At 40.3% G+C, this 21,004-nt stretch overlaps 1 protein-coding gene across 3 annotated transcripts in view; it reads right to left on the minus strand.

The window, feature by feature from the left end:
- Positions 1-5,435: 5,435 nt before the first annotated feature.
- Positions 5,436-21,004, minus strand: part of LOC308080128 (protein NLRC3-like) — a 206,663-nt gene continuing 191,094 nt past the window's right edge. For all 3 annotated transcript variants that reach the window (XM_080421887.1, XM_080421886.1, XM_080421885.1), the window contains one exon: positions 5,436-7,491. In XM_080421887.1, coding sequence (XP_080278013.1) covers positions 6,944-7,491 — 548 coding nt within the window. In that variant the 3' untranslated portion in view covers positions 5,436-6,943. The remainder of the gene's footprint in view (positions 7,492-21,004) is intronic.

A 21,004-nucleotide genomic window follows, 5' to 3' on the forward strand; every position in this document is an offset into this window, starting at 1 on the left:
AATTGTCCGTTCTGCATAATGAGCACTCTTATGTTTGGTAGGTGAGCAGTGCAACCACAGTCTTCTACTGTTTAATACTGGCCAGTACAACCAAAGTTGGTCAGTGGGAGCTGACCAGTACAACCCTACTGTTGTACTGGAAGCTGACCAGTACAACCTCCTACTGTTGGTCATGGAGCTGGCAAGTACAACAACAGTATTCTACTGTTGTACTGGGAGCTGACCAGTACAACCCCAGTCAGTCTTTTACTGTTGGTCACTGGGAGCTGACCAGTACAACCACAGTCTTCTACTGTTGTACTGGGAGCTGACCAGTACAACCACAGTCTTCTACTGTTGTACTGGGAGCTGACCAGTACAACCAGAGTCTTCTACTGGTGTACTGGGAGCTGACCAGTGCAACCACAGTCTTCTACTGTTTAATACTGACAGTCACAGGAGTAATTGAGGGTTAGGCCTCAATTGCTCAAGGGTCATTTATTGATGGTGGTAGGGGAGAAGAGACTATGATCTACCCAGTGCGGGTACACACTTTATATGCAACGGAAGTGTCACCTTCCCTGTTCACTTCCATTCTATGGGAGCAAAGGGGTGGAGCATGTAAAGTACAAAGCGTCTGAAGCTTGGAGTTCAACATTGGAGAACTCTGAGCACCAACCAATAGGAACGCCTTCATTGACCCCACTTGGTAGCCATATCTCTTGTAGTTTTCTTTCGGTGAGCCAACCACTGCAACGTAAGCCAAACGAACTACACACCAGAAAATCGTCACTCCTGCCGGCACTGCCCACAAATTGCCGCGTCTGAATTGGTTACGACATGTATGAACTGCATGTGTGACCGGGCCCTGAGTCTATGGATTTGACCCAGAAATCTTACATTCATTCATTCCTCCTCAAGCAGGCATTCCTCTTTATATAGGAACACACACACACACACACACACACACACACACACACACACACACACACACACACACACACACACACACACACACACACACACACACGCGCGCACACGAGCACGCACCCAGGGTTCACGAAAATGACCTGTCAGTTTAAAAAGCTACCGTCTCATCACAGCTCAGACTGACGGTGGCTTCTAGTTAAGGAGCCAGTCTTTACGGGAGAGAAAACATTATCTGCGGATGCCTCTTTGATGTCTGTGCCCTCAGAACGTCAAGCGGGGGGGTTGAACCTCTCCCCCTCCCCCCCAAAGAGCACTTCCAGATGTCAACACATCCTCCTTTTACTGTGAGAAAGACATGGATGAAGGGGAGGGGAGGGAGGGGGGGAGGCATGTCAGCATGCATGAACAACAATGCCCGCAAACATCTTGCGACCACATTGTCTCTGCACTCTCGCAGTGCTCCGCACGGCCCGAAAATAGCCGATCCGCAAGCTCACAACGTACCAGTGGTGGTAGAAGTGATAAGATTATTTTACTTAAGTAAAAGTGCCCCTGAGATGTAGTTGAGTTGAAGTGTAAAATATTGAAAAGTGGAAATACCCAAAAGTACCTCATAATTGTACTCAAGTACCTGAGTGAATGTACTTTGTTACTTTCCCAACAGCTACAACACGTCACGTCTGCGACGTGCTGTGAGCTTGCAGATCAGCCATTTTTGATGCGAGACACCGCTGTACGACAAAGCATAATCCATGCTTTAATAAGGAGAGAAGGGAAAAAAGAGAGAGAGAAAGAGGGGATATTTCATTTTTTTCAAAACATCTGGTGTGAGTCCAGTAGTTTGGGAACGCTACAATGTTAGGTGTAGCTACAGTATTCTGGTGGGGAGGGGTGGGGATTACCGAACGGACCTGCTGGTCCTCGGCCTCCGGGGGCCGGCAAGAGCTCAGGGGGGGCCCCCTATAAGCCAGAGCCTTTGCAGGAATTGTCGTGGTTATTACATTTACATTTCTTGTCAAATGCCTGAGTCATTTATGTCAATAACACAGCCCCGAAAGTCCTACTGGAACGTTGTCACAGGAAACAAACCATCATGACACCATTTAAGTGAGTGTTTAAGTGTGTCTCAAGCCTGAGTTATGCTTCGTCATGCGACTGTGTCGCGACGGGTCGAAAAACAGCAGATCTACAAGCACACAACACGTCACATGTGCGACGTGTTGTGTGCTTGTAGATCTGATCTTTTCGGCGCGTGACACCTTCGTGTGACGGAGCATAAATTTACACATTGGTTCAAATGCTTTTGCAGTTAATTGTGTTTATACATGCGCTACCGATCCTGTTGATGTAAAGGTACATTTAGTTATTATGTTATGTAGGCTGTAAGTCAGTGTGTGTGTGTTGGGGGGGGGGCACGTCTTACAAGCCCATGCCCAGGGGCCCATTGTTTCCCAAACACTGGGTCGGGATCCATGTTTGGGTCGCGGACCAATTTTTATTGGTCGCAGGTAAATTACCCTCTTTTTTTGTGGGGTTTTAAGAATTATTCCAAAACATTTTCAAAACATTCCCCCAAAATTCACATTTTTTTTCAAGATAATTCCATTAAAAAAGGTCGTCTATTTTCACTCTTTTGGGTCCCAGGGAGACATCACTTTTGGGTCTGGAGCTATGTAGTTTGGGAACCACTGGTCTAGGGGTGTGTGCTATCTTTGCTACTTTTGACAATTTCTTTGACATTGTTTTGAAAAGGTATGTGTATATTCATCTGGTGTTTTCATCAGGATGGGGGACAATTGTTTTAGCCCTTAGCACACATAGTGACTGCACCTTTCAGACAGAACATGATAAACATCTATGTACTGTAAGCACTCAAAACAAGTGTGTGCTGTTGGTGACATGTTTTGAAAAGTGACTAAAGTTTGTGCGTCGTCCCCTGGCTCGGCAGGATGTGGCATAAATGACTCATTTTGTTTTAAAGAGTTACAACATTCTGGTTTAACCACTTAAAAATAGCAACAATAGCACAATGTCACTACTCATCGTGAGCTTGTAGATCTGATATTTTCCCTGTTTTTTTTTTCTTTGCAATTCTTGTTCTAAATTATATTCTAAAGAATGTCTCCTATAATGAGATGGCCAAGATAGGGATGCCAGGTTGAAAGCAGTTAAAGCTACCTTCTGTTCCATTGATGCTAGTGACTGACCTATATGACGACCATGCAGACAGACCTTGGTCATTTGCTCTCACGTTGTTTTGTTACTTCGGCTTGTTTTTCTTGACCACAATGTTAAAATGTAATTTAGATAACATGTTATTTAAACAGATGCTCGGTTCATTGTTTACCTGGTATCCGGTTCAATGTATAGATTATTATTTTGATAGTATATTGTTTAGACTGATGCTAGGTTCCTGGCTTACCTGTGATCCTCGTTTATTGAGACACTACACTGTCTCTCTGCATTTGATATTATACGTTTACCTTGCTTATTGTAAGTCGCTCTGGATAAGTCTGATAAACGACACAATTGTAAATTGTAATATTGAAGAGACTGTGTATAGGGTTCATCAGGCTACGTCGGCTTATTACAATTTAGGATTTATTTTACTATCGCAGTAAATGACATGAATTTTAGTCAACAAATGGCAGGGCAAATGATCAAGTGAAAAGAGTGCAAAGAAAACAATTAAATGGTACAAAGTAGGATACCAGATAAACCAATCAAACCTTACATCTGTCTAAACAACCTGCTATCTAAATCAGTGCTTTCCAAAGTGGGGTCCGTGGACCCCCAGGGGTCCATGAGGTTCCAGGGGCTCCCCAGCTAAATGATTGCAAGTTAGGAACAAAATGGACCCTTAGGGTATATTATAATAGTAATAGTAAGATAAAATTAAAATTTTCTCTTGAAAATAGCAGATCTACAAGCTCACAATGTGTCATGTGGTGTGTTGTATACCAAAAAATCACACCCTGTGTGAAGTGGGCGGTGTCTTGCTAGCTAATCACAATACTGAATGGAGTCAACCAATCATGTACAAAAAATAAATACATTTATTGAAACACTCTTTATGATGGAAGAAACCATAACTTAAAAAAAAACAAATGTATGGTTTTTTTTTAAAGTTATGGTTTCTTATATAGGGCTATGCACATGTGTCATGTGACACTGGCCAATCACAGTCCTGAATAGACTGTGATTGGCCAATCACGGTGCAGGGTTAGGCGGGGTACATTTTTGGCCAATCACAGCGCAGGATTTGTTGTACAAATATCCAAACCTCACTTATAGGGGCGGTTTCACCGCCCAAAAATAAATAGATGCATTATGTCTGTGGACTTAAAATCATGGTTTTATTTGATGACCTTCCTGCCCTGGCATTTGTCTTGTGTGCCCTAAAAATATGATCACCATGATGTCACATCATGATGTAATATTTGATCAAATGATGAAATGTCAGGCCTGAGTACTCATCTACTGTCAGACCTGCTCTGTAGAGTCGGTCAGTATAACATGTTGCCCTGTCCTGCCCCCTAGTGGATGAAATGGTTGAACCCCCATAGACATTCTCTGACTGCACATACTGTAACTTCTATACATAATACTGGCAATAGATTGTACATAATGTTGATATACTGTTTATTCTCTGCACATAATATACCTTTTATAAGCACATATTGCCTGGTGATAGATTGTACTAGTACGTGTGCCTACATTTATAGGCTATTCATTTGTATGTAGGCCTACAGTACATCTAACTATTATACACACCTATACATATTGATCAATGTTAACCTGTGTTAATTTTGTCAACAAACTATTTTATTTCACTGACAAAAACTAAATAAAAACTTAATAAAAAACTAAATATATGACTAAATATATTTACTAAATATATGACTAAATATATTTACAATTTTGTCAATAAATAAGAAATAGACTAAAATGTTAGTGAGGAACCAGTGGAGAAGAGATCCAGTACAACTAAGACAAGTCATTTTATTCTTGGTTGCGTGTGGTGCAATGCTCCGAAAATAGTGTCGTGTTGTGAACTTGTAGATCGGCTATTTTCACCTCTAGGCCTGCCAAAATACATTCTAGTCGAATCAGCTGTAGATTTAGTCAACTAAAATCTTATTAAATCATGAAAGTCAACTGAAAGTAGACTAAAAGTGAAACATTTCAGATGACAAAAATATGACTAAAACTTAATGTTATTCAAAACACAATAAAAAAAATTTTATTTAAAAATTTGCAGTGATGTTAACTATTACATGTAGTAATTAGTTGATAATATCTTTGAAGCAACTGTTACATTATAAATCAATGACATAACAATAAAATAAATATGTGATCAGGAATAAATTGGAAAGCCAATACAATTTACGAGCACAATAAAACAAAGGAAAAGTGAAAAGACAAAGAGTCAGTTCTCCACTGTGAGCTTCAATCTTCTCTTTATTAAAACAGATTGTTTGAGCACATTACTCCAAACAGAATCATGTTTGACAAAATGACTTGAATTTACAAACAGACACATTAAATTTACAAAATGACACTGGTTTACAATAGTGAAAATGGCGATCAGCAATCAATTTTTGTTCTTATTTTTTTTTATTGTGTTGTCTATTTTCTTCACATTCAAGGTTTGTGAACCTAAGACCCCAAAACATCAAATATGTGACATAGAATCATTTCTATCTATCATTATATATACTGTATGACCCATAAAATACTGAGGAGCCACGCCACAAATGTGTGTGTGTGCGTGCGCGCGCGTGCGTGTGCGCGCGTGCGCGTGTGTGCGTGCTCGTGCATGCACGTGTGTGTACATGTGTGTGGTGTGTGCGAGCGTACGTGTGTGCACGGATGCATGTGTGTGTATTACTACTGTTGTGAAGGAAAAATGTCTAGCAGGCCTATAATGAGATTTGAGAGATAGACATTGTGAGGGAAAAAAAAGTTGTTTTATGGTTAAAAATAAAGATTTTGAAATGTCTTACAATTAGGAAAACATTCAGGTTGGGGTTAGTATTAGGATTAGACATTTAGAGGTTAGGTTTAGGAGTTGGTGTTGGCAATGTACACTTAACTGTACACCAATGTCACACACCGAAAATAGCCGATCTACAAGCTCACAACGCGTCACACTGATCTGCATTGGTGGACAGCATATACTCAAGTAAATACTCAAGTATTAAAAAGTACAAATTACTAAGTACATTTTCTTTTGAAAATCAATGCATTAATGTGTTGACATTTTGAGGAAAAAAATATCAGAAATGTTCAAACATAGTGAAAAAAGCTGATCTACAAGCTCACTACGCCTCACACGAAATAGGACTCAAGAGGTCCATTCATAATGGTACATTTTGTACGTTTGGGTCCCAAGGGTTCCTTCCTATAAATGTACTGGAGTCAAAAGTACAATATTTATATTTAAAATGTAGCTAAAGCCATCAGTTTGCAAAAATAAATAATACTTAATACTCAAGTAAATGTACTTAGTTACTGTGTACCACTGTAGATCAGATATTTTCAGCTTTAGAGTTTGGGTTGAAAATGGAACAAAAAAAAAATATATAAATAGCATTAACCCATTTAGACCGGGAACTCATCCGTGTCATTTTTAGATTTCCTTGGCTAATCAAAAATAGCAGATATACAAGCTATGATGCTATAATCAGTGGTTCTCAAACCGTTTCTTGTCAAGGACCCCCTGAATTATATGTACAGTATTTGGCTGCGGACCCCCATCTCAAAATGTTTTGTTCCAGGGACCCCCCCCCCCAGAAGCACACACTTGCTGTGTGTGTGTGTGTGTGCACATGCATAAGTGCGTGTGTGTGGTCCTGTTTAGCGAAATCACTCTGTATCATTTCAGCAGAGGTGTGTGTGTGTGTGTGTGTGTGTGTGTGTGTGTGTGTGTGTGTGTGTGTGTGTGCGCGTGCGTGCGTGCGTGCGTGTTCATTGTGTATCATGTACCTATACTGTACCTCCTACATCTGACACACACACTGAGGAGTCACGCCTAACCCTCCTCCTCTCTCTGACACAGAGACACTGAGGAGTCAGGCCACAACGCAAACCCAGCATAGAGGGGTTCAGTGAATGTGGTCTGGACGGTGTGCAGGTGTGTCAGTGACAGTGTGTCAGAGGACATTCTGTAGAAGGACAGAGTGCCAGCAGGCCAGTCCACATACACTCCTACTCTGTTGGTGCCAGAAGGACTGACAGGGAGGACAGTGGGCTTCACATTGTGCCACACAGTGTAGCTGTTATCATCACCTTTACATACCAGACTCCAGGACTTGTCATTGTATCCAAATGAACTTTCATAATCCTGTCTGTTGATTCCTCTGTATGTCACTGCTATCTCAACCTTTCCCCTCCACTCTACCTCCCAGTAACATCGTCCAATCAGACTCTCTCTACACATCACCTGTCTCCAGGTTTTAAATCTGTCTGGGTGATCAGGATACTTCTGATCTTCTTCCACACGTGTCACCTTCCTGTTGTTCTCAGACAGAGAGAGGAAGCTGCATGCTGTGTTTGGATCCAGTGTGAGTTCACACACATCTGATGAGAGAACAAGATACAATACAACACCAGTTTACAAACAAATACAACTTAATAATAAATATAATTTGCTGAGAGGAGTTTTTCTGTTCCCAGGCTAGAATTTCAAGAAAACACACACACACACACACACACACACACACACACACACACACACACACACACACACACACACACACACACACACACACACACACACACACACACACACACACACACACACACACACACACCTGTTGAAATGATGCAGAGTGAACACACTGTGCACACACACACACACACACACACACACACACACACACACACACACACACACACACACACACACACACACACACACACACACACACCTGTTGAAATGATGCAGAGTGAACACACTGTGCACAGTGCACACACACACACACACACACACACACACACACACACACACACACACACACACACACACACACACACACACACACACACACACACACACACACACACACACACACACACACACACACACACACCTGTTGAAATTATGCAGAGTGAACACACTGTGCACAGTGTGTTCACTGTGAAGAAAGATAACAGAGTGAGCTAATAATCAGTGTGAACAAAAAATGGCAGATATACAAGCTCATAGCGCGGCACTCGGTGCCGCGCTATGAGCTTGTATATCTGCTGTTTTTGAAAAATATTTTTTGAAGCATCACTGAGTAACAGTAGCAACATAATTTTTTTTCATAAAACTGTTAGGATTTAGAAGACATTTGTAGAATCCCCAGATCAAAGATTGGAGTTACAAATGTTTGCTTTAAAAAGAAATATATATATATTCAAAGATTTGCACACATTTCCACGATTTTTCAAAAATAGCAGATCTACAAGCTCGTAGCGCGGCACTCGGTGCCGCGCTACGAGCTTGTATACAATATCTGCTATTTTTGAAAAGCCAAAGAAATCTAAAAATGAAACAGATTAATTTCCCGGTCTAAATGGGTTAAAGGACTTTTAATACCTTTAAAATGAAGAGGGAAAAAAAAAAGAGACTGTTAGGCTACTGTGTGAAAAGTAACCAACAAAATATACAATAAAAAACTCCACATTACCAATTTACCGAAGAAAGAGGCAAATATTGTGAAAATAGCAGATCTACAAGCTCACAACGCCTCGTGTCGCGAAGGCATTGTGAGATTTTAGATCGGCTACTTTCACAATATTTATCTGTTGTGAGATTTTAGATCCGCTATTTCACAATATTTATCTGTGGAACAGAGATAAACAAAATGTAATGCCTCAACTCCTACAACTCCAAGACGACAAGTGCTTGTCAGGGTGGGGGGTCCCCAATATGATTATTTTGGGGGGTCGCGTCCTTAAAAGGTTGAGAATCACTGGAGTAGAAGTTAAAGTATTGAAAATTGGAAATACTCCAGTAAAGTTAAAATACCTCAGAATTGTACTCAAGTACAGTACTCATGTAAATGTACTTAGTTACTGTCCACCACTACCTATGTACATGTCCTAACCACTCGGATTAGGACCGTATGACGTTTACCACATGGGCTCTAATGCCTGACAAGAAATCTCTGGTTCAATTCCCAGGCCGGCCGGACCATTTACCAGTGGTGGAAGAGGTACTCAGATTATATTTTTTTTAGTTAAGTAAAAGTAGCAATAAGCTACTACAAGATAAAAAATAATCTGTTCCAAGCAAAAGGCCTACATTAAAGGTTTTACTTGAGTAAAAATCCAAAAGTATTGTCATCAAAATATACTTAAGGCCTTTTCTTTTATCACATATTGAGGGGCCTCTACACAGTGCAGTGGAAAAAGCTATTTCACTTAAACCCATAGAGGGCGCCATACATGTGTCGAATAACAGTGTTGCAGAACCCCCGCCTACAATCTACACTAAATGAGCTACAATGTGACAATGATTGGCAAAAAGTGTTTTGATATTCCACTCAGTGGTGGACACATCAGCTTGCAAAAAACAAGTCGAGTCCTCACATGTCTTACTTAAGTAAAAGTATAAACACCGCAATGTAGAAATACTTTGTTACAAGTAAAAGTATTGGAATGAAAATATACTTAAAGTACCAAAAGTAAAAGTATAAGGGTTTAAATGTATAAAGTCCATACAAAAATCCTTGATGCGACGCGTTGTGAACTTGTAGATCGGCTATTTTCAAATAGCCAAAGTGGTTAATATATGTATTGTAATAATAATCAAAATCTACAAAGTAACTAAACATTTCAGGTAATTGTAGTGGAGTAAAAATACAATATTTGCCTCTGAGATGTAGTGGAGTAGAACAGTGGTTCTCAACCTGTGGGTTGGGACCCCCAGGGGGGGATTGAGGGGATAATTATCCCCAGATGATTTGCTTAATGTGCAACATTGTTTTCTCACCCAACAGTAAACAAACAAACAAACATGCAGTATAACTGTATACAGGGTATCTGCACATTTATAAAGTGACAGTTTAACCCATTCAAACCGGGAACGCATCCGTGTAACCACTTTATCCATATTTTATACTTTGGCTATTCAAAAATAAAGGATATACCAGCTCATAGCGCGGCACCGAGTGCCGCGCTATGAACTTGTAGATCCACTATTTTAGAAAAATATTTTTTAAAGGGATTTTTTTTACTCAAATCTTTGCCGGTCTGCGGCCAAATACATCATTTTGGGGGTCCTTGACATGTAAAAGGTTTTAAGCACCACTGAATAACAGTAGCAACATACGTTTTTTTCAGAAAACTGTTCAGATGACATTTGTAGAATCCCCAGATCAAAGATTGGAGTTACAAATGTTTGCTTTAAAAAAATATATATATATATTCAAAGATTTGCTAAATAAATCACAAATAGCAGCTTTTACATAAATAGCAGATACAGTATACAAGCTCGTAGCGCGGTACGAGCTTCTAGATCTGCTATTTTTGAATAGCCAAAGAAATTTAAATATGACACAGATTCTTTCCCCGGTCTAAAAGGACTTTTAATACCTCTAAAATGAAGAGGGAAAAAAATAAAAAAGACCATTAGGCTACTGCGTGAAAAGTAACCAACAAACTATACTATAAAAAACTCCACATTGCCAATTTACAGAAGAAAGAGGCAAATATTGTGAAAATAGCAGATCTACAAGCTCACAACGCCTCGCGTCGCGAAGCGTTGTGAGCCTTTCGATCTGCCATTTTCACAATATGTATCTGTTATGGGTGTGCCGATACACTAATTTCACGAAACGATACTATACGATATTGGGCTCACAACTTCGATACGATTTCGATACGATACGATACGCACTTTTTTATTATGAAAATATATGGGGGAGAAAAAAAGCAAAAATGCAAACAAATAATTCAGTTTTTGCATTCAGACATGCAAACTTGTAACTTTTCAGCTACAATAGCCGTTTTGAATCCAAATAGGGCAATTAGTGTGACACCTGACCCGAAAAAACAACAACATGCTGTCACCCTTTTCACCTCGGGGCTTTTTGCATGCCTGATTATTAATATTGTGTAAAAAAAATAATAATAATAATCAAAACGATATTTATTTCCCCCAAAACGATACACATCGTCACGAAACCGTATCGCGATATATCGCGGGACGATATATCGGCATACCCCTAGTATCTGTGGAACAGAGATAAACAAAATGTAATGCCTCAACTCCTACAACTCCAAGACAAGTGCTTGTCAGGGTGGGGGGTCCCCAATATGATTATTTTGGGGGGTCGAGGCCTTAAATTGTTGAGAACCACTGGAGTAGAAGTAAAAGTAAAAATACCTCAGATATGTACTCAAGTACAGTACTCATGTAAATATGCTTTGTTACTCTTTACCACTACCTATGTGGTACACACCCTTATCACTTGGATATCGGCACCCCCAACAAAATAAAAATAAAATAACTATAATGTGGGTGTTTAGGACGTACCACATGGGATCTAATGCCTGACAGCAAAACTCTGGTTTGATTCCCAAGCCGGCCGGACCATTTACCAGTTTTACTTAAAGGACGACTTCACCCATTTTCAACCTATCTTCATATAATAGATCCTCACTAATGGTGCTGATACAATTGTGTAATTTTTATCTACTCAGTCTGTGTCCCATAGGAGGGCTGTGGACACTTCAGAAACCTGTGTACCAGTGACATCATCGTTAGGAAGGTTTATTTTTTTCTTCAATATTTCAAATGTTTTATTTTGATTTGTATTAACCTGAGAACAATGGCTTCCATTATAACATGCTAACTTTCCAGGAATAGAAAGCCTGTAGTTTCTATTAGCTTGGATTCCCCATTGATGATGTCACTGGTAGACGGGTGTCTGAACTGTCCACAGCCCTCCTCTGAGACACAGAGTGAGTAGACATAAATGGTGCCATCTTATAATGAGCATTAGTGAGGACCAGTTATATGAAGATATGTTGAAAATGGGTGAAGTCGTCCTTTAAGTAAAAGTATTAATAAGCTACTGCCAGATAAAACATACTTTGTTCCAAGCAAAAGGTCTACAATAAAGGTTTTACTTGAGTACAAGACAAGTACAAAAGTATTGGCATCAAAATATACTTACAGTACCAAGTCAAATTTTGTGTTTTTCTATTGACAAACTTTTTCAAAAATAACCGATCTACCGAGCTGTTAGATTTTATTTTGATGAAAAGTAGGTTGTAGCTCATTGTCTATATTAGTTCTACTATGGTAGGAAATATGTTTTGTTTGTGTTTTGTATGGGTGCATCAATGGGAGACTGCATGTCAAGCAATTCAATGTGTCATGTTCTGTGGAAGAAAGTAAAATCCTTGCATCTCCCTCGTTATATTTAAGTGGGAGTAGCTAATGTGTGCGTCTACAACCCAGACCCCGCCCCTCACCTTATCAAATCAGACTATTACCTTCATGTGTGAACGCATCTGAAAAAGATATTGGCCCTCATTTATCAACACGGCGCAGACCAAATAATGGGCGTACGACGAGATCACCGGAACTTTCGGCATTTATCAATATATCCTGACGTTGGAATCATCCTACCGTACGCTGAGATCTCACGTCTGGTCGATAGCAGTTGTTGACTTTGGCTGCGCCCGTTCTAGACCTGCGGAGCAGCATTGTCTGACTGTCTGACAGGCATCTGGACACATAATCCACTCCAAAATGTATATCTACACTAATATATAATCCCTGTGAAAATATAACATTTTATAAAGTAATTGAAACAAACTGCTTTAACAGTCATTCGGTTAAGCTTGCAGATCTGTCTGCATTGGCTATTTGAAAATAGCAGATCTACAAGCTCACAACAGGTACCATCCCGACGCGTTGTGAGCTTGTAGAGCTGTTATTTTCAAAATATACGAGCGCTTCTGCGAGAGCATTTTCGGGAGCCCCGACCATCTTTTCATGGACAGTGAGGACTACAAACTTACAGTAGCTTGTCCTATGTTATGGAGTTATGTCATAGAGAGTTATGTAGGCTACACAACCTGGCTGGGTTAAGGATATAAACCCGACGATCGAATCTCTTATTAACGTGGCAGCACGGGATCACTGCCGCCCGTCCGAGTCTCACAGGGAATATCCTACATGACTGCTTGTGCACTGCTCGGTATGGGTTAAATACATTAATATACAAACCCCATTCATGGCGATGTGATTGGTATCATAATATGTCATGCATGTAGGCTACAAGCCGTGACAAAGATTGTACCGCTACGGATTACATGAAAGACACAGTTGGGCGTGTGTGTGTATGTGTGTGTGAGAGAGAGAGAGGCGTGTGTGTGTGTGTGTGTGACTTGACAGGCAGCGAGGCGAGGCGAGCCGGCGAAACTCCAATGCTTTATTTGGTCGTATTCTGGCGTTTCGAGAATATTTAAGGGCGTGTTATTTAAATGACGCTCGGTTTCAGCCGTGACATTTATCAAGGCTCCGACCCAATGTACGCTAGGATTGGCTGTGTAGGATTCGTTGATAAATGTGACTTCGACGTTGGTGTACGGCCGAATATATGGAAAAATATAAGCCGGTTTATACGCTCCGTTGATAAATGAGGGCCATTCTCTTGTTGCATGCTACATGTATGAAAGGCCAACATCGGACAATGTCCCGACCTGATTCCCGGGACATTTTCCAGTGTTCAAATGATAAAGCAGTCAGGACATGTATAAACATGAGCTAAGTGTGTAAAACGGGAACGTGCACCTCACAGTGCATGAATAGACAAGCACGGGCATGGAGCTCGCCGAAGCGTCATTCACTGCTAGTTTCTGCAAAGCCACGTCCATTCAGACAAAAGGCTCAAACAAAGATCTCACGTCACCAGTGGCGTTTGGTGGATTCTAACGGTGCCCCATTTTTTTTCGCGGACCGAGGCCGCCGGTTTAGACCTGGGGCGATGGTGTTTCAGGACGACGGTTCTTCTTCTATTCCATTTCTGAATGGAGAGAGGTGGCCTCTCTGCGCAATGGAGAGAAGGACGGCCGAGGTTTCCTTTTTGCTACTCACAACAATAATGAAATGTGAAGTTATTTCGGTACCTGGCAGGAAACCGGTTTGACGGCTAAACTGTTTTTTTTAATGGCCACTCATTAACAATTCGGCCGAATGCAAATGAGCCCCATTTGAAAACAAAGGCGACTTTCTGTGGTCGGCTACAACAGAATAGGGTGAGGGGCTGCTAATGTTGATTTTTAGTTTTTTTCCCCTGGCGGATCTTGCCCCTACACAGGGACAAGCTGGGTTTACAGACCGGGCCATGGCCTCGTTGGCCCCAATGACGATACGCGCCTGCACGTCACTAGTGTGACTGAGCAGGGATGCAGAGCATCTTGGGTAATGAATTCAAAGACGTTGTTTGCCATGTTATTTGTGTCCAAAGTGGCAGCTGATACCCAAAAGTGCATAGTGCGACTTTAAAAACAGCAAAACAATAATAATGTATCCACAAGTTTCCTAGGGCATGGTGGGCATCACTTCCTGTCGATTTATATCAGGTTTCAGTGATCAAATTGACAGGAAGTGATGCTCACCATGCCCTAGGAAACTTGTGGATAAACTCCAAAACAACTCTCATAGAGTAATCTAAGTGTTGGAGATTATGAACGTATTTGTTGTTATATAGTTTTAATAATGAACTTCTGTTTATCATTATAACTAGAACCAGTGGTGGAAAGAAACTAAGTACATTGACTCTAGTACTGTACTTAAGTGCAATGTTTTGGTACTTTTTACTTTACTTGAGTATTTCCATGTTCATCCTTCTACTCCACTATAGCAATGATTGTACGTTTTACTCCTCAACAATTATTTGGAAACTTTATTAGCAATTGACTTTGTAGATTTACATTATTAATACAAAACATAGATTAACTATTTAAGCCCTACTTTATACTTTGTATAATCAAACATAGCTGATCTACAAGGTCACAATGTGTCATGACAGAATGCGTTGTGAGCTTGTAGATCTGCCAGAGAGATTTGCCAGTTTTGCTAAAAAGTTGTAGATGAAAAAAATGAACACCCTTAATAGTTATAACCCTAAGCACTAATGTTAGGGTCAAGGTTATGTATAGGGTGAAACGTGACCATCAACCTCTTGGTGAAACTGCTTCATTAGTCTTAATTAGTCTTAATTAGTCTTAATTAGTCTTAATTAGTCTTAATTAGTTTTAGCTCATTTCACATCTGACAGACCATGCAGGGATATGTGTCGATTTATATCCTAACTATTGTAGAATGTATTTGTTGATTTATATCCTAACTATTGTAGAATGTATTTGACGTCTATGTTATAGACGTTATAGACGGCTATAATATAGACTGTCTATATATAGACGCACGCACACAGGCTGCCTCAGCACATGTGCGTGTGAACATACACACACACACACACACACACACACACACACACACACACACACACACACACACACACTACTTAAAAGTAACTAAAGTGACTAAAAAGGTCACTACAGTGGATAAAAAGTAATCAAAGTCGGTAAACATACTCAAAAGTAAATACATTTAGTAAAAATACTTAAATGTACTTAAAATGAGTAAAAATACTAATCACAAAGATGCACCCAGTTACGCTAATTAATTAAACACTTACAGGAGACAACAGATGTGCAACTTAACCCATTAAGGCCTGAGGTGCCGATTATACAAAATGTCTTCTAAATCCTATCAGTTTTCTGAAAAACGAATGTTTCTATATCAGTGGTGCTCAAACTTTTTCATGTCAAGGACCGCCAAAATTATATGTATTTGGCCGCGGACCCCCATCTCAAAATATTTTGTTTCAGGGACCCCCAGAAGTAAAGATTTGAGTAATTTTTTTTTGCTTTAAAACAATAAATATATTCGAGAATTTGCACACATTTTCACAATTTTTCAACAATAGCAGATCTACAAGCTTGTAGCGCGGAACTGTGTGCAGCGCTATGAGCTTGTAGATCTGCTATTTTTGAATAGCCAAAGTGTATATATATATATTTTTTTTGCTCAACGCCAAAAATGACACAGATGTGTTCCAGCCAGGTCTTACCACAGGTCACACCTGCTGAAATCATAAAGGATCACACACAAACGCACAAACACATATTATGTACACACATGCATGTGCCGAGTGCCGCGCTGTGAACTTGTAGATCCGCTATTTTAGAAAAATGATTTTTAAAGGGAATTATTTTTACTCAAATCTTTGCATCTGGAATCTGGGGGGTCCCCGGAACAAAATATTTTTAAATGGGGGTCCATGGCCAAATACCAATACATGTGAGTTCACACATATCTGATGAGAGAAGAAGATACAATACAACACCAGTTTACAAACAAATACAACTTAATAATAAATGTATTTTGCTGAGGGGAGTTTTTCCGTTACCAAGCTAGAATTTCAAGAAAACACACACACACACACACACACACACACACACACACACACACACACACACACACACACACACACACACACACACACACACACAATTCGCACACAGTTTTACTTAAGTAAAAGTAGCAATAAGCTACTAGAAGATAAAACAAACTCTGTTCCAAGCAAAAGGTCTACATTAAAGGTTTTACTTGAGTAAAAGTACAAAAGTATTGGCATCAAAATATACTTATAGTACCAAAGTATTTGTTTTTGTTTTTCTAAATTTGACAGACTATTTAAAAAATAGCCGATCTACAAGCTCACAACGCGATGCGTTATGAGCTTGTAGATCGGCTATTTTCAAATAACGGAAGTATACATTACGTTTTTTGTATTTCACCCCCAAAATGACCACCTCCTATCAATTAAATTAATTAAATAGGGGGCCAAGCTTAAAGCGGCACTATGTAACTTTAAAAAAAAAACTATATAGCATATTATGTCCCACAAAATTATAAAGTTCAATTTGTAAGCAATAACAAACACCCTTCCACAACTTTATAGACTCAGGGGGGTCCCTGCTAGGGGCTTGACCGTATTACCATGTATAGGGGAGACAATGAGGCTCATCCAGGCATTAGAGCTCTAGTGTCACACAGGTAGGAACGTCAAACACGTAAGAGAACATTCCCTTTATCGATCGTTTCACCTGGGGACCACCCGCCCCTTACATACTGCATCAGTCACACACACTGTTGTGTGCTGCAGGACCTACAAGCTCACAACGTGTCACGCTGCAATGTGTTGTTAGCTTGTGATATGCTAATAATTCTAGCTCCGCCCCTACCTGCTTGCGATTAGCGGAATTCACTCAGGAAGGCGACGCCCCTTCCTACCAAAAAGGTAGAAGTCACACCAAGGCGGAACTGCCAGTCAAAGCGACGACTGGCCAATCACAGCTCATGCTTGTTTCAGATCATATGCAAATAGAGTGGATGGGAGGACGTCAAGTCAAACTAAATGTGTCTTTGTGAACTTTTACAAACTATCTAAAACAAAGAGTCAACAGTGGAGTCCATTACATATCATGAAGATGCAATAGCCTACATTGACAATCTTAAATGATAAGACGACTGACACATTATTATAATGGCAGTGGTTGTGTATAATGGGTAACAATCTACCATATAAAACGGTGCCATTTCATGGTCAATTTCAAGCCCAAGTGTAATCAGGGAGGGTAAACAGCCATGCTGAAACATTGAAAAAAAGTTTGTGTGTCAGTGTAACAATCACTTTCAAGTCACTTTCTTACACTGTATTACTGAAGTTTTCAGTAATACAAGACCTTAAATGGAGAGGCTGTATGTATAAACGCAACATTCCAGCTCAGTAGAATCATGCATGCAACATACTTGCTGGACCCTTGACTTAACATTGGGTTAATGTCCGATTGAGGCCTAAACCGCTCAAAACGGATGCGATGATTGTCCGGTGAATTTACATTAAGCGAGTGGAAAGAGAGAGGTAGCTGGCTGGTGTGTTTGGATCCAGTGTGAGTTCACACATATCTGATGAGAGAAGAAGATACAATACAACACCAGTTTACAAACAAATACAACTTAATAATAAATGTATTTTGCTGAGGGGAGTTTTTCCGTTACCAAGCTAGAATTTCAAGAAAACACACACACACACACACACACACACACACACACACACACACACACACACACACACACACACACACACACACACACACACACACACACACACACACACACACACACACAATTCGCACACACCTGCTGAAATCATAAAGGATCACACACAAACGCATATGTACACACATGCATGTATGATGCACACACTGTGTTGATTCCTGTGTATGTGTGTGTGTTATTTATTCATTTATATTATGTATTTATATGTTTTTATTGTATAGTACAGTAGAGAGACAGGAAACAGCCAGAGAGTAGAGGAGTGACATGCAGCAAAGCAGCCACCAGGCTCGGGAATCAAACCGGAGACTCGCTGTCAGACATCAGAGCCAGTGGTGGACACAAGTAAATACTCAAGTACTAAAAAAATATTACTAAGTACAATTTATTTTTTCATATTGATGCATTCCTGTATTGAATTCTTAAAATAGTGAACATAGCAGATCTACAAGCTCACAACGTGTGAACGAGTTGTGAGCTTATAGATCTGCTGTTCTCACTCTATTTGAAATAGGGTTTACAGTAAGTGGTTAAAGTCAAAAGTACAATATTTCTATTTGAAATGTAACAAGTGATAAGTGAAAGTCATCAGCTTGCAAAAAACTTGTTGAGTCCTCACATGTTTTACGTAAAAGTATAAATACAGCAATGTAAAAATACTTTTGTTACAAGATAAAGTATCGGCATCAAAATATACTTAAAGTCGCAAAAGTAAAAGTACAAGGGTTCAAATGTATAAAGTGCATACAAAAATCCTTGATGCGACGCGGTGTGAGCTTGTAGATCGGCTATTTTCAAATAGCCAAAGTGGTTAATGTATGTTTTGTAATAATAATCTAAATCTACAAAGTAACTAAACATTTCAGGTAATTGTAGTGGAGTAAAAATACAATATTTGCCTCTGAGATGTAGTGAAGTAGAACAGTGGTTCTCAACCTGTGGGTTGGGACCCCCAGGGGGGGATTGTGGGGATAATTTCACTCGGTGCCGCGCTACAAGCTTCTAGATCTGCTATTTTTGAATAGCCAAAGAAATCTAAAAATTACACAGATTATTTCCCCGGTCTAAATGGACTAAAGGACTTTTAATACCTCTAAAATGAAGAGGGAAAAAAAGAAAAAAGACCATTAGGCTACTGCGTGAAAAGTAACCAACAAACTATACTATAAAAAAACTCCGCATTGCCAATTTACCGAAGAAAGAGGCAAATATTGTGAAAATAGCAGATCTACAAGCTCACAACGCCTCATGTCCCGAGACGTTGTGAGCTTTTAGATCTGCTCATTTCTCAATATTTATCTGTGGAACAGAGATAAACAAAATGTAATGCCTCAACTCCTACAACTCCAAGACAAGCGCTTGTCAGGGTGGGGGGTCCCCAGTATGATTATTTTGGGGGGTCGCGTCCTTAAAATGTTGAGAACCACTGGAGTAGAAGTAAACGTATTGAAAATTGGAAATACTCCAGTAAAGTAAAAAATACCTCAGAATTGTACTCAAGTACAGTACTCATGTAAATGTACTTAGCTACTGTCCACCACTACCTATATACATGTCCTAACCACTCGGATTAGGACCGTAGGACGTTTACCACATGGGCTCTAATGCCTGACAAGAAATCTCTGGTTCAATTCCCAGGCCGGCTAGACCATTTACCAGTGGTGGAAGAGGTACTCAGATTATATATTTTTTAGTTAAGTAAAAGTAGCAATAAGCTACTACAAGAAAATACTCTGTTCCAGGCAAAAGGCCTCTTTAAAGGTTTTACTTGAGTAAAAATACAAAAGTATTGTCATCAAAATATACCTAAGGCGACAGCCTTTCCTTTTATCACATATTGAGGGGCCTCTACACAGTGCAGTGGAAACAGCTATTTCACTTAAACCCATAGAGGGCGCCATATATGTCAAATAACAGTGTTGCAGAACCCCCGCCTACAATCTACACTAAATGAGATACAATGTGACAATGATTGTCAAAAAGTGTTTTGATATTCCACTCAGTGGTGGACACATCAGCTTGCAAAAAACAAGTCGAGTCCTCACATGTTTTACTTAAGTAAAAGTATATATGTTACAGGGTGAATGGAGAACCAGGGTGATTGAAGAAGGCTCGCTCGTTTTTACCACCCACCCAGCAATTCTGTAGAAGCAACACTAGAGCACTAGAGGGAGCCACAAGCCAGTGCACAAGCATATATGGCCGCGACCACACACACACACACACAGTCACACACGCACACATGCGCGCGCACGCACACGCGCACATGCTTTCAATGGACTGTTAGGATACTTTTATTGTGTTCTGCTGGCTTTTGTTTTAGTTTCTCCCTGACACACACACACACACACACACACACACACACACACACACACACACACACACACAGTGATCCATGAAAAGAACTATTCTGTCCCTATCGGTTTACAACTCGAACGGCGCTGTGTCGACTAGTAGAGCATCGGCCGGTCAGCGCGGGCACTCGCGCCTGGAGGCGCGAGGGCGCGCCTCCTCGGCCTCAAGCTCTACTAAGTCGGCGCGCCTCCGTCATGGACAAGCGTGCGTGTGCGTGTGAACGTGTGTTCAGCGTTCCCCTAGCGTAGCTTCCTGGTTGCTATGTGGGGGGGAACAACAAAAGACAGGACCGCGTCGCATCAAAGCCCCGCCTCTCGAAAAGCACCGCTTCGCGCCGAAGCCCCGTGCCTAAAAACAAGCGCTCTGTCTTCAATCACCCTGGCTCTCCAAACACCCTGTGACATATATACCACAATGTAGAAATACTTTGTTACAACAAATAAAAGTATCGGCATCAAAATATAGTACCAAAAGTAAAAGTACAAGGGTTCAAATGTATAATGTGCATTGGAAAAATCCTTGATGCGACACAGTGTGAGCTTGTAG

Source organism: Gymnoscopelus braueri, assembly GCF_963280865.1.
Source record: "Gymnoscopelus braueri genome assembly, chromosome: 24".
Classification (NCBI taxonomy): Eukaryota; Metazoa; Chordata; class Actinopteri; order Myctophiformes; family Myctophidae; genus Gymnoscopelus; species Gymnoscopelus braueri.